At 33.8% G+C, this 14797-nt stretch overlaps 3 protein-coding genes across 3 annotated transcripts; 2 read left to right on the forward strand and 1 right to left on the reverse strand.

The window, feature by feature from the left end:
• Positions 1–493: 493 nt before the first annotated feature.
• LOC101221822 (heat shock cognate protein 80) lies at positions 494–3453 on the forward strand. The gene is made up of 3 exons (XM_011661555.2): positions 494–722; positions 1076–1217; positions 1303–3453. The coding sequence occupies exons 1-3, from the start codon at positions 600–602 to the stop codon at positions 3135–3137; spliced, it is 2100 nt and encodes a 699-aa protein (XP_011659857.1). The 5' UTR covers positions 494–599; the 3' UTR covers positions 3138–3453.
• A 1918-nt stretch (positions 3454–5371) lies between these two features.
• On the forward strand, positions 5372–10080 carry LOC101222535 (26S proteasome regulatory subunit 6A homolog). Its single transcript, XM_004135548.3, has 10 exons — positions 5372–5611; positions 5862–5978; positions 7553–7660; positions 7847–8038; positions 8198–8389; positions 8760–8878; positions 8998–9085; positions 9223–9342; positions 9435–9575; positions 9662–10080. Exons 1-10 carry the CDS (start codon positions 5495–5497, stop codon positions 9737–9739), a joined length of 1272 nt encoding a protein of 423 aa, XP_004135596.1. The 5' UTR covers positions 5372–5494; the 3' UTR covers positions 9740–10080.
• An 883-nt stretch (positions 10081–10963) lies between these two features.
• LOC101203699 (translationally-controlled tumor protein homolog) lies at positions 10964–12677 on the reverse strand. The gene is made up of 5 exons (XM_004135554.3): positions 12552–12677; positions 11969–12042; positions 11727–11855; positions 11480–11637; positions 10964–11367 (listed from the first exon to the last, which is right to left on the reverse strand). The coding sequence occupies exons 1-5, from the start codon at positions 12577–12579 to the stop codon at positions 11250–11252; spliced, it is 507 nt and encodes a 168-aa protein (XP_004135602.1). The 5' UTR covers positions 12580–12677; the 3' UTR covers positions 10964–11249.
• Between the last annotated feature and the right edge of the window lie 2120 nt (positions 12678–14797).

Here is a 14797-nt window from a genome sequence, read left to right on the forward strand (position 1 = left end):
ACCAACAAGAAAATCGAAGTGACGGAAACTAACCAACGATTCAACCGATGATTCAACTCTTGAACATAGATGGTTAGGCAAAACTGGACCAATATTTATCCCTAATATTATTATTTTTGTTATTGTAATATATTCAATTTGTTAATAAGATCTTATGAAAAAGTTGGAAATTATTTTTTTAGTTTATTTTCGAACAGATGTTTTTTTTTTTTTTTGTAAGAAAATACAATTTGATATTTGGAGTGAATTTAACTCTTTAGCAATCATAGCATTCCAAACAAGGTGTATGTTTGGCTGTGGGTTTCCTTTAATCCCGCATTAGGTTTCTAAAACCCCATTTTCTCGAATATTCCTTGAAAAGAAAAAGGGAAAGAAAAAGGAAAAAAGAAAAATGGAAAAAATAAAAAAGAAAAATGGAAAAAAAATGACTTAAAACTCGAAAATAATGGAAGGTTCCAGAAACCCTAATAAAAATCCCTTCTATATAACCATTCGGTTCTCTCCTAATAGATCTTGACCTCTTCTTTCAAGCCTCCTCTTCCCATTTTTCCTTCATTTCCCTCCCTGTTTTCTTCCGTCTTTGATCTGCGTCTCCAGCAATGGCGGATACTGAAACATTTGCCTTCCAGGCTGAGATTAATCAGCTCCTTAGTCTCATTATCAACACCTTTTATAGCAACAAGGAGATCTTTCTTCGTGAACTCATCAGTAACTCTTCTGATGTAAGTATCATTTCCTTTCATTTCCTTTCATTTTCTCTAATTTTGTCTTTGATTTTTCTTTTTTTTTTTTTCATTTTACTCTTCTTAGAAGATCAGAGATCTTTTTTGTTTTATTATGAACTCTGATTGGTAGCCATCAAGACTCTTTCATTTCTCAATTAATTTTTAGGGAGATTTACTTTTGGATTTCCGCCTCAATCAAGGGTCTTTTTTTTTCTTTTCTATTTCTAGATTCTTCTGTACTATCTACTGAATTGTTGTTTGAAGTCTTCTTGGGTAGTTGGATGTTCGTAGAGTTTTTAAGGACTGTGTAACGTCATATAGATTATTTACTATGTGATATTTTATTTCAGGCTCTAGATAAGATTCGATTTGAGAGCTTGACTGACAAGAGCAAGCTCGATGCCCAGCCTGAGCTTTTTATTCACATCATTCCTGATAAGGCAAATGGCACACTGTCGATTATTGACAGTGGTATTGGAATGACCAAGGCTGGTGAGTTATTACATTGCATCTATTTGTCTATCTGTTTTATATTTATATGGCGTAACTCATTAGGTGAGACTGTTTATTGTATCAGATTTGGTGAACAATCTTGGTACCATTGCAAGATCTGGGACCAAGGAGTTCATGGAAGCTCTTGCAGCTGGTGCTGATGTGAGCATGATTGGACAGTTTGGAGTCGGTTTCTACTCGGCTTACCTTGTTGCTGAGAAGGTTATCGTTACCACCAAACACAATGACGATGAGCAGTATGTATGGGAGTCCCAAGCTGGGGGTTCGTTTACAGTCACCAGAGACACATCTGGTGAGAATCTTGGCCGAGGTACAAAGATTACCCTGTACCTAAAGGAAGATCAGCTTGAATACCTTGAGGAGCGCCGTCTCAAGGACTTGATCAAAAAGCATTCCGAATTTATTAGCTACCCCATTTCTCTCTGGGTTGAGAAGACCATTGAGAAGGAAATCTCTGATGACGAAGATGAGGAAGAGAAGAAGGATGAGGAAGGAAAGGTTGAGGAAGTTGATGAGGAGAAAGAGAAGGAAGAAAAAAAGAAGAAAAAGATCAAGGAAGTTTCACACGAGTGGTCGTTGGTGAACAAGCAGAAGCCTATCTGGATGAGAAAGCCAGAAGAGATTACAAAGGAAGAGTACGCTGCTTTCTACAAGAGCCTTACCAACGACTGGGAGGAGCACTTGGCCGTAAAGCACTTCTCTGTCGAAGGTCAATTGGAATTCAAGGCCATCCTCTTTGTTCCCAAGAGGGCTCCTTTTGATCTGTTTGACACAAAGAAGAAGCCAAACAACATCAAGTTGTACGTTCGCCGTGTCTTCATCATGGACAATTGTGAGGAATTGATTCCTGAATACCTTGGATTTGTTAAGGGTATTGTGGATTCTGAGGATCTCCCCTTGAATATTTCTAGAGAAATGTTGCAGCAGAACAAGATCTTGAAGGTCATCCGAAAGAACTTGGTCAAGAAGTGCCTTGAGCTCTTCTTTGAGATTGCCGAGAACAAGGAAGACTACAACAAGTTCTACGAGGCCTTCTCCAAGAACTTGAAGCTTGGTATCCACGAAGATTCTCAGAACAGGCCTAAAATTGCGGAACTTCTCCGTTTCCATTCTACCAAGAGTGGTGACGAGTTGACAAGTTTGAAGGATTACGTGACCAGAATGAAGGAAGGTCAGAACGATATCTTTTACATCACTGGTGAAAGCAAGAAAGCAGTAGAAAACTCTCCTTTCCTTGAGAAGCTCAAGAAGAAGGGTTACGAAGTTCTGTTCATGGTTGACGCAATCGATGAGTATGCAGTAGGTCAGTTGAAGGAGTTTGAAGGTAAGAAGCTTGTTTCAGCGACCAAGGAAGGTCTTAAACTTGACGAGAGTGAAGACGAAAAGAAGAAGAAAGAGGCTTTGGTGGAGAAGTTCGAGGGACTATGCAAGGTGATCAAGGATGTTTTGGGTGACAAAGTTGAGAAGGTTGTTGTTTCAGACCGTGTTGTAGATTCTCCGTGCTGTTTGGTAACTGGAGAATATGGATGGACAGCTAACATGGAAAGAATCATGAAAGCTCAAGCATTGAAGGACAACAGCATGGCTGGTTACATGTCTAGCAAGAAGACCATGGAAATAAACCCAGAGAACCCCATCATGGAAGAGCTAAGGAAAAGAGCGGATGCGGACAAGAACGACAAATCCGTTAAGGATCTTGTTCTCCTTCTTTTTGAGACTTCCCTTCTAACATCCGGATTCAGCCTTGACGAGCCAAACACCTTCGGAAACAGAATTCACAGGATGTTGAAGCTTGGATTAAGCATTGATGAGGAATCTGGAGAGGGTGATTCTGAAATGCCCCCTCTTGAGGATGCCGATGCTGACGCAGAGGGCAGCAAGATGGAGGAAGTGGATTAATTTTGAACTAATTTGACGACGGTAGCATATTTCAAGGTTTTTCTATGTTATGCTTTCAATTTACTACAAACATATAATTTGTCCAGTCGTTTAGTTTAGTGTTTGGCCTTACTTTTTCATGCTTTGTTTTTTGCTGGACAAATTACTGAATGTTCTGTTTTCACTTCAAAAATTTTGTGGCAGCTTAAGTGATAATATTTCGCTCCAAAATGTCTTAACTTATTGCCTGTCTTCGCTACTAATATTCACCACATTTGCGAGTTGATCGATTTTGTAGGCATGGTTATGAACGGATGATAATTCCCTGTTCTTTGCATTATGCCAATCTTGTCTCTTACAATGGAAGCATTCTATATTTAACTTCAAATTTTACTTGTGTTGAGATGGAAATATGGGATTACAACAAACTCGGCGTTGAAGTAAATATAGCATCAAGAAAAAGTGTTATGTTTTGTTTTCCTTGTTGTTACATCTCCCTTTCTTCACTTTTTGGTTGCTTTACTCTTTATTAATCTATAAGAGTGGCATTGGTGACTACTTTGTTTGGTTCTTTTCTTTGTTTGGAGGTTTTAGTATAAAACTTTTTCAATTGTTTGCTTTAGCATTTGGAAATTCATTCAATATTATTAATATGAAATGTAACTTGATAATCCACTTGTTGCAACATTATCTTATCATATATATTTTTTTCTATATGCCAACAATATCTTATCTATAGTTCTTTTTTTACTTTATAATGAGAAATTAGAAATTAGTCCTACGTTTTAGTAATATCCTTGTAAATATTAAATAGTTCCTAAAATATTTGATTAAAATATAGGGATCATTTATAAGATTTTGTTATATTAAACTAGTAATAAATCGTAATTTATAAATTTATAAGGAAATTAGTACACATTAACCAAAACTATTCATGAGATCTTTATTGGTCATATCCTCTTCTTTTTTCAATTTTGAAGGGATCTTTATTGGTCATATACGAATTTATAAATTTATAAGGAAATTAGTACACATTAACCAAAACTATTCATGAGATCTTTATTGGTCATATCCTCTTCTTTTTTCAATTTTGAAGGGATATTCAACTCAAAAATAGCTAGAGAACCAAAATATGTACAAAATAAATCGTAACTTTTAATTTGATAGATTCAGTAGGTCATTTACAACAATTTTTCTTTTTAAAACTTGAGTTAATTTAATTTGATCTTTTTGAATATAAATCTGTATATTTTCGTTGTCTGTCTCCACAGAATTCTTCTATTAATATTATGGCAAATGGGGTGGGTTTCTTCCTTTTCTAGATCAATTATACTCAATAACTTTTATAGGATTACGAAATACTCGACTTGAATGGTGGAAAGAAATAGATTAGCCAAATTATTTTAATGTATACATAATAAACATATATACTTTTCTTGGGCATTAAATCAATGAACATATCAATAAGGGGTAGAACGTTCCCCTTCCCCGATTAGCATGTGGGAAAATTGTGCATAATTATGGTGCCTTGTGTTTCATATTTTCTTACTATGGGACTTGCACAAGTTCTCTTTCAGTAATTGGTATCTAAAAGATAAAATTAATCAACAAAACTATATTAAACCAAGGTACATTCCATTGCTAATTCTATGTTTCTAAAGTCGGGTTAGGGATTTGTAGGTTTCAATGGTTAAGTTGATTATCCCTAACACGGTCCTTAACAATAAGGATTTGAAGATCGAGATGTTTTAGTAAAATTGGGTTAGAGCTTGACTTGATGAGTGAGGAAGATGATGTAAATATTGATCTTGATCATTTTTTAAAAAAGTACACATGACAAGTTTAGAGTCATAAAACGTAACAAATTTTAGTAGAATAATTAAAAATATCAACGCGGTCAAATTTTATTAGCAATTTTTTTAAAATGTTGTTATATCTTTAATTATTATTTCTCAAATGGTTATTCATTATTGGGTCGGATGAGATGTGATGAGCCATTCCTATCGGTTTTTTCTTTTTCCACGCTTGTTCGACCGTGACTTGGCTGTCAGACCGCAAAGTGTGCCACTCAGGATACGAAAAGTGTCATCGGGCTGGGGATGTTGCATTGATGTGGAAAAGTCGATGTGACATCGGCATAAGGCCATGAAACATAAGTTTGTGGATGGAAGCCCAATAAGGCCCAAGACCACGAACTGAGGCCCGTTAAAGTGATTCGGCATCGCCTTTTTCTTCTACAACAAGTTCACTTTGAGTTATAAACCAATCTCTATCTCCGACTCTTAACTTCAACTCATTTTCATTTCCTTCTTCCTCAGAATCGGTCGGGCAAATTTCGCTTTAGTTTTTGTGTACTCAATCAATCGATTCGTCTCCAAATGGCTACTTCTATGGTTGAAGATACGAACCTCGAAGAAGACCAGTTGGCTTCTATGACCACAGAAGACATCATTCGGGCTTCCCGTCTTCTTGACAACGAGATTCGGATCCTCAAGGTCTCATAATTTTCAATTCTTTTTTTCTTGTTCATTTTCTGCACCTCTATAGATACCGATGTGATTGATGTTTCTCTGATGATGCTACATACGTAATTTGGGTGTGGACCGTTTTCGTTTAGGAATGAGTTTGGTGCCCTTGAATTTTTTGTGGAAGAAGTTTGATATGTCAAATGTTTGATGGATATTGCTGTTTTCTGTTAGTGGGGGTTGATGGTATCTGATTTATTCTTATTTTTGTGTTTTGAAGGAAGAGATGCAAAGGACGAATTTGGAGTGGGATTCTTTCAAGGAGAAAATTAAGGAGAACCAGGAGAAGATTAAACTTAACAAGCAGCTACCTTATTTGGTCGGGAATATAGTTGAGGTAAGTTCTGTCGTCATATGAAAATAGATTTTCCCCCTTCCTTCATTCATCATAGTTAGAAATTCTATTAGTTTTCGAAACTGTGATCTAGGGCATATTTATATACTGAACCTCCAGCTCCTTTCATGGTCTCACTAGCAGCACCCCTGTTGGGACTTGGATTTATGAGATTACTTGAAGGATTATGAAGAAATCATTGAACGGGCTTATTATTGTTTTTGTTTTATTTTGATAAGAAGCGATTTCATTGATGTATGAATTTCGCAAAAATGGTGTAGAATCCTTGAATCCTTTTATTACAATAAGTTGTCCCAGTTGTATAAGATACAACATAACAAGTGATAACGTAAAGAAAGTGTCGAAAGGATGATCCTTGCCCATAAAGACTTTTTGGCTTCTTTCTTTTCATAGTATCCAAAAGAAAGCATGACATATATGCAGCCACAAAAGAGCTTTGATCTTTTGGGAAAGGTGACCCAATAGAATGGAGATAATGTAAGCGCCTCCACTTCTCCAATATTTGTTTGACTCCAGATGTTGATGATTGGCTTTGTACACAAAAATGGTGTTTATTTCTGTCAAGTCTTTGCTCTATAGCCTTGAACGCTTGACAGATGATTACCCTTGAATGGTGAAATTCTTCATTTGGGAGCTATCTCACAAACCTCTGAACACAAATGATAAGCTTCAGAAGGGCATCCCTTTCATGGATGTATCTCCAAGCTGGTGCATCCTATGCAAGCACAGTGGGGAGGATCAATCTCACGTATTTGGAATGCGTCAACCATGCCTTCTGGTGGTCAGTTGTGCTTCCAAATAACCCACATTCTCTACTTAATATCCTCCTATTGGGTCATCTCCTTAAGGAAAAGGAGCATGTGTGGAAAAACGTTATGTATGTGCCTTTTTGTGGTCAATATCGAGGAAAGAAACCATGGGATTTTTGTTACAAAGGAAAAGTAGTATCCGTTTATTTTAATAATGTTTCTTCATTGCTATTACTTGGTGTAAATTAAATTCTCTATTTTTCTCTCATAGTCTTTTCTACCCTTTTGGCCCATTGGCTTTAGCTTGGGGCTTTCTCTCCCTCACTTTTTTTATAAGTTTATTCATCAACTATGGTTGAGTGAGTTGTAATATTAGGGGAATTGCGCACCTATTTTCTTACCCATGTAATAGGAGGCAGTTATTTTCTGAAAAAAAAAGCTGATGTGCAAGTGACATAGAAAATAGGTCGATTTGAGAACATAACTTTGGAAAACAGGGAACAAAACATGTTTTTAATTGGTATTTTGTTCTTGACAGACTGATGTGCTTAATAGGAACTTTCAACCAAACACCCAAGTCTAACTTATGAAATATTTTTGTTATGCTGAGCTAAGTTCATTATAAAGTAAATATCACTGATTCTACTTTCTTTCTTTTTTTTAGTTCTAATGGCTACTAAATTTCTAGTAAAACGAGTTTGTGGGTATAATTTCTACTACTCTGGGCTTTACTGACACACACACACATTTCATTTCATGTTTTCATGTCTTTGAAACTCAACTCTTCATATGACATTCATTCTACAGATTCTGGAAATGAACCCAGAGGATGAAGCTGAGGAAGATGGTGCAAATATTGATCTTGATTCACAAAGAAAAGGAAAATGTGTTGTGTTAAAGACATCTACTCGCCAGGTGAGTTACTCTTCTGCTGTGATGAATAACCTATTAGCTATTAGAGGAATGGCATTGCAACTCTACAGCTACTGTAATAGTGTGAATAAATTTAAATTCTACTGTTTTATTTTCCTGTGTAGTGTTTCTTACTTTAAAGGGGACTGTTTGTTTGTGAAATCCTAACATGTTTTATTTTGACTGCAGACTATCTTTTTACCTGTTGTTGGGCTTGTTGATCCCGATAAATTAAAACCTGGCGATTTGGTTGGTGTGAACAAAGATAGTTACCTGATCTTGGACACTCTACCGTCTGAGTATGATTCTAGGGTCAAGGCAATGGAAGTTGATGAAAAACCAACTGAAGATTACAATGACATTGGAGGGCTGGAGAAGCAGGCAAGCTTTTAATTGTTTTAAGGCTTATATGAACAACATGTCATGTTTTAGTCAAATAATTGTACAAATTAGATTTTTTGTCTAAGTTCTTAGTATTTTAATTGACTCATGGCTATTATCTATGTCTATTAACTTGTATAATATTCCAACTTCCCACAGATCCAAGAACTCGTTGAGGCTATTGTTTTGCCAATGACTCACAAGGAGCGTTTTCAAAAATTGGGAATTCGTCCACCCAAGGGGGTACTGTTGTATGGACCTCCTGGGACTGGGAAAACATTAATGGCACGTGCTTGTGCAGCTCAAACAAATGCAACATTTCTGAAGCTTGCTGGCCCCCAACTAGTCCAGGTCAGCCATTATTTTTCTCTGAATTGTGAAATTATGGGTTGTCTTCAATGAAGTGCTTTGTTGTTATAATTTTGTCTTCCCAGAGTCTATCCTTTTCATTTCAAGTATTTTGTTGGGGAATGGATGGAGGATAGTTGTTAAGTAGCATAGTTAGCTAAGGTGTTACTCTACTCTTCCTTCATCCTTATTCACAAGAATTGTTTTGAAGCATGTGATTCTTCCACTTGAATTGACTCCGATGATTAGGGACATTGTTTCCGTACCTTAAGAAAACTGTGGGCCTGCTAATGATGTAGAATCTTAAAGATTGTAACCATTTGTTCAGTCGTCTGGGTCTGTTAATGGTATAGATGTTCAAACTTGTATGCAGATGTTTATCGGGGATGGTGCAAAACTTGTACGTGATGCCTTTGAGCTTGCAAAAGAGAAATCTCCCTGTATAATATTTATTGATGAAATTGATGCCATCGGCACAAAGCGATTTGATAGGTAAGCTTGTTACTTGACAACTAATGTTTTAATGAGGATAACCTGAATAGCTTTTAAAACTATTATTTGGTCATTATGACCATATATTGACTATGTTATTGCCTTGCCCTCTACTGCAGTGAAGTGAGTGGTGATAGGGAGGTGCAGCGTACCATGTTAGAGTTGCTCAATCAGCTAGATGGCTTCAGCAGTGATGAGCGTATCAAGGTTAGTTTAGTCCACCGATCTGATAGGTTAACATGGAGAGTTCATTAATATATCTTTTTATGAGATATCGTACCTTGTTACTTCTGTTTGTTTACCTCATCATACCACTGAAACAACAATTTACTTCTCATAAACAGGTGATAGCAGCGACTAATCGTGCTGATATTCTAGACCCAGCCCTAATGCGATCTGGTCGGTTGGATCGCAAGATCGAATTTCCACATCCCACTGAAGAAGCAAGGGCCAGAATCTTGCAGGTTCTCTAATTTACTAATATCCTATTTCATCCTTTTGTTGATCTCCTATTTTATTCGGCTTTTATTAAAATTTATAAACTGGTATTGTGTAGATCCATTCTAGGAAGATGAATGTTCACCCAGATGTCAATTTTGAAGAGCTGGCCCGATCCACTGATGATTTCAATGGTGCACAATTGAAAGCTGTTTGTGTAGAAGCAGGCATGCTCGCACTGCGCCGGGATGCAACCGAGGTGCTTGTCTCTCTCACTCTCTCTCTATATATGTAGTGAATGTGTGATATATGTATTTTAGCTTGGTGGTTTGATATGGAATACAGGTGAACCATGAAGATTTCAATGAAGGTATCATTCAAGTTCAAGCAAAAAAGAAGGCAAGCTTGAACTACTATGCATAAGGCTTGTCCCTTGCAGTTATTTTGATAACATGGCAGGTTACTCTCCCCTTGTTTTACTCTTGATTAGATGTGAACAATCTATCTTAATGGAGGAGTTTCTTGCTGCTATGTTATTTTGAACCAAAATCTATAGAAAATGTAGACTATGTTTAGTAGTGCTACAACAAAGTGTTTTTAGGGTGTTATTAATTTGGTTTTTGGCCAAAACTCTAACTCTCAGCCTGTCAGCCTGTCATATAGTTTTTATTGTTAAATTAAATCAAAATCGAATCAAATTTGATTGAACTGATTGGTTGTAAACCCATGGAAATGAGCCACCCAATTGATGAAGATTGATATTACTCGATGGAAGTTAATAGGATCTATTCAAACCGAATAGACCAACCCCTTTTTTTCTGTGCGCAATGGGAATTGATGTAATCAATAATCGTAATGAATTAACTTCCATGTAGAATGAGAATGAATATGTATATGATTACGAACATGCTTACATATAATCATCAATGCTATTAAATTAGTGCAGATACAAGTGCAGCACACAAGTGTATAAAAAAAAGCTCATTTTTGGGTACAATTTCAATTTAGTAATTTTAAGGATAAACGTATAATTTCAATCTTATTGTTTTTATATTTATTACTATTATTAAGCTGAAAATATTATTTTGGTCTTTGATATTTGTTGATTATAATTATTATTATTTCCAAGACTTTTAGTTGTCTGCAACATTTATACTATAAGATCAAAAAAATATTACATATTGTATTTTCTTGCATGAAATTTATTATTATTGTTTAATCAATCTTTTTTTAAAAAAATGAAATATTTAACAAGATAAAATTATTTACACTTCATCTCTAAATATTTTTGTTAAATATTTTATTTTTGATAATTTTTCTAAAATTTAACTTAATGTTCTGTTTTTGACAATTTACTAAAATTAACCTATGAGGACTAAAATTAAACAACATTAAAATTTAAGGATAATATTGATATTATAATCTTATTATTATTAATATTACAAATGGAGATAGCTAAGATTTGAATCTAAAAGCATAAGTTTACCTACTTAAAAGGAGTAATTATTTACTTAATTAATTTTCTAATTTAATTTATAGTAATTATTTACTTAATTAATTTTCTATAAGTTTACGTCCAAGTGTTGTAGGATCAATATGAGATATTGTAAGCTCGAACACTCACACTATATAGATAAAAGAAATAACTTGACAAATTTTTAATCTCTTTTTTATTGGCATATTCTTCCTCATTCAAATAATACAGTCAAAGACATGAAAAGGTAAAAAGTAAAAATAAGGCACATAGAACCTCATTGTCTAAAGATCATATATTAAATTAGATTAACCCATTAGGGCATAAGCTTGATATAAATTCTCAAGTCTTCTCAAAGAGAAAAAAAACTTCGACAACCAACTAAAAAAGTAAAAAGAAAAAAAAGGGTAAAAAAGTAAAAAGCAAAGGATGATATATTGAAAATTGATGGGGATTCCTTCAACACTTGACTTCCTTCAACCCATAGGCAATATAGATAAAGGTAGGATCAGTTGCCCCTTCTTTATAGTATGCAAAAACCATTGTCCCATCATCATGCATCCCTTCACCCACAAAGCTACACCAAAACACAAACAACAACTCTCATCCATTACACACATATACTAAACGGGTTCATATCGGGTCAATGACAACAACATCAAACATTAAGATTAGTGACTTTAACTTACAATTGGAGGTCATCAATCTTCGAAATGAGAAACTTGGTTGCCTCTGGAATATGTTTCCTGAACAACTCTTGCTTTTCTTCGTCTAGTTTAGGAGTTAGCAATTTGATGTACCTTTTCATGTATGTGATGAATTGCTTCTTGTCGAACGAAGGTTGTTCCTGCCAATTATACCCAACCACTTCTCTTAGTGATTTTGAAGAAAAACTATAAAGGTTTAGAGAATTAAAATGACTAATAATTCCTTCACCTGAAGTCTAAATGTGTCGACAATATCAACAACCTTGACAGCTTGATCATCTACACCTTCATCCTCATCGGCACCTTCCGCAGACGGGTTTGCCCCGATGTCTACGTCGATCGCCCCTTGTACAACCCACTGTCATCCAAATGCCCAAAAAAACAAGCCAAATTAGAACCCCAGAGAGAATTGGATTAATTTATTCATCTTGGGATGAGGCAAAAAGGAAAAAAGAAAAAAGCTACAGTTACCTTTCCTTCCACTTCCCACAACATCCCATTCTCGATTTCATTGTATGGGAAAGAGTCCGAAAGAAGTTCATCACCTGAAAAGTTCGTTCGAAAAATCTAATTGATATATGAGTGTTCTAAGAAAATAATAATTAAAAACTAAAAGCCTTTATCCTAATGAATTGGTTTTCATAATACAAAGAAGTCTACTTTCTAGCAATATGTTTCTATCTTTTTGAACTAAATACTCTACCATTCTTACCTAAATTCTAAAACGAGAAACCAAAGTCATGTTTAGTAAATACAACCCTTCCCATTGCTTTGTTTCATTTTGCTTTCTATTGATGTTATAACAAAAACAAAACTAAGTTAATGCTTTTAAACCCAAAGCTAAAATCTGAAATCTAAGAAATTTTCAAAAGCCTATTTCGACATAATTAAAAAGTATGTATGAAAACAAGTGGTAGAAACTGCAGAAAACGAACAAAAGAATCAAATAATTGTCAAAAGAAATCCATTGGAGTTCATTTTAATTAAAAACAAAAACAGAGAGAACATAAGTGGTTTTAGAAGAAGAAAAAAAAACAAAGTAAATGAGTGTCACCTGTTAGAAGGTCTTGGTAGAGAAGCATGGCTGTGGCTGCAAAAGAGAATTGAAAAATATGAAGAAAACAATTCAAAGAAGAAGGAAGATTTGCGTTAAGAGAACGCTATAAGCTCTCACTATTTATACCACAATTCAATTCAAATCCGAATACGATTAGGATTCTCATTTACGATTTTCTCTAATTACCAAATTACCCTCCACCTTTATTTTCTAATTTCTTTTTCTTTTTAAAATAATAATTTTGTTCTTTCACTTTTATTCCTTTTTTAAATTTTACGTTATTTTATTTTTCTTTTACTTAATTAATTAATGTTTTTCATTTATAATTCAATTTTTTTTAAGAAAACAAATAATTCACAAGAAAGAAAATTATACCTTTAAAACACGTGTATTAGAAAGTAAGTGTATTACATGTTCATAATTTTTTAAAACAAAATTCTAAAAAACAACTTATTGTTTTTACAAATGAGTCACTCTGTAAAGATTTCAAAAATAAATTTTAAAAACAAGTATATGTCAAACACGTTTTATTTATCTATTTTTCTTCGTTCTTAAAACATACGAAAATGAATTATAAACTATATGTATATATATTATTTGGTGGCTGCCAAGATGAGAATCAATGCATATAGGCATATTCTGTCTCTATAAAAAGGATGAAAGTGGAATAAAAAAATTATTGACTTGTTCACCGCCAACATTGACCAACATGCTTATATATATATATATGTATGTATGTATGTAAATGTAAATGTATATGTATATGTATATGTATATAGAAAAATTACTATTTTTTTTAAAAAAAGAAGTGAGGTGACATTGAATAAAATTGGTTTTTAGAAAAAGAACCTAAAAAATTATTTGAAGTTGTTGTTCTTAGTTGTAGGGTTTGATTGATGTTAGATTGTGGATGTGTGGAGATGATGCTCCATTAATTTAATTGATTGTGTTTTTTATTAAATTTTATCTCATGTTAATGCTTCTTGAATTGAATTGATCAATATAAATGATTTCTTTTACCAATATTTGCCAATAAAATTAATTGCTCATATTAGTTTGTTTATTTTGATTGGTAGTTCTAATTATTATATTTCTAATAGACCCATTACCTAAAAAGGATGCTTTAAAATGTCTTTGTTAATTTCTTGTTTTTATTGATCAAATTGAATTTATTTGGATAATGGAATTCTTATTTAATTACTTATTAACAAACAAAAAAAAAGGTTTACTAATTTGTTTAATTGAACTCGTAAGAAGTTTAAACAAAACTTTTTTATAATTATTGTCATACTAATCTTACAAAAACAAAGCATTCCTTTCTAAGCAAGAAAGCATATTTTGGAGCCTAACTTTTTGACTTCTTGTTTCTCTATGGGCTGCATGTATTGAACTCATCTCAAACAACAATACAACACAAAAATGGTTACAAATAATTACTCACATTGATCATAAAATAAGTTGTAAATTGTAATAATGATGATATGAATGACAAATATGTATATATATATATATAAGGGTATAATGTTGTTCAACCAAAATCCCCACACTTATAAGGAGAGAGTGACTCACACATACAATAGATTAAGGGTAAGAAGGAAGAATGGAATAAATTACACTCTTAACCATATTGGTTTGTAAAGTACTTTTTATATACACACATTATCTAAGGTGATATAACATATAAATACCTAATTGAGACTTTAATTTGATCATGCCCACCCCATTGTTATAGGAATAATTTCACAAAAAAAATTAGAAAACAATACATAAGCTTATGGAACAAATGTCATCCACCACACATAGTTAATTATACCAATTCTACGTGCGATAATGTGTGAACAATTAAAGATAAACACAACCAGTTTGGTAACCTAAGTTTTGATGATACAATATGTCCAGAAAAAGATACTTTTACCTAGTATATGAAAAGTCAAGCAATTATAACGTTGTGCTACTTAATCTTTCAATATATAAGACAAATATAGTGATGTGCACAAAGTTTGACTCAAGTAAATGAACACTTAGGTGTGAGACATTCTTTTAAATTAAAGACTTAAGCTTCCTCTAAGCGTGAGTATATTAGTAAGCTAAGCAATCACTCAAGCTCCTTCCAACTGTGAGGAGACTACTCTCTCTAAACCATACTTTTTCCGCTTCTTGTGAATATTATCATTGTTTAGTACTTGATGAACTTTAAGACTCTCCTTTGTTAGAGAATCCATTCTCAAGTGATGATATCTCGA

The sequence above is a fragment of the Cucumis sativus genome, chromosome 1 (genome assembly GCF_000004075.3).
Source record: "Cucumis sativus cultivar 9930 chromosome 1, Cucumber_9930_V3, whole genome shotgun sequence".
Lineage (NCBI taxonomy): Eukaryota > Viridiplantae > Streptophyta > Magnoliopsida > Cucurbitales > Cucurbitaceae > Cucumis > Cucumis sativus.

Coding starts and splice junctions, on each gene's coding strand:
- LOC101221822 (XM_011661555.2), top strand. CDS start 600: ATGGCGGATACTGAAACATTTGCCTTCCAGGCTGAGATTAATCAGCTC. Junction 723..1,075: donor TCATCAGTAACTCTTCTGAT/GTAAGTATCATT, acceptor ATTTTATTTCAG/GCTCTAGATAAGATTCGATT. Junction 1,218..1,302: donor TATTGGAATGACCAAGGCTG/GTGAGTTATTAC, acceptor TTATTGTATCAG/ATTTGGTGAACAATCTTGGT.
- LOC101222535 (XM_004135548.3), top strand. CDS start 5,495: ATGGCTACTTCTATGGTTGAAGATACGAACCTCGAAGAAGACCAGTTG. Junction 5,612..5,861: donor ACGAGATTCGGATCCTCAAG/GTCTCATAATTT, acceptor TGTGTTTTGAAG/GAAGAGATGCAAAGGACGAA. Junction 9,086..9,222: donor GCAGTGATGAGCGTATCAAG/GTTAGTTTAGTC, acceptor TCTCATAAACAG/GTGATAGCAGCGACTAATCG.
- LOC101203699 (XM_004135554.3), bottom strand. CDS start 12,579: ATGCTTCTCTACCAAGACCTTCTAACAG. Junction 12,043..12,551: donor CTACCAAGACCTTCTAACAG/GTGACACTCATT, acceptor CGAACTTTTCAG/GTGATGAACTTCTTTCGGAC. Junction 11,368..11,479: donor AAGATTGATGACCTCCAATT/GTAAGTTAAAGT, acceptor GTTTTGGTGTAG/CTTTGTGGGTGAAGGGATGC.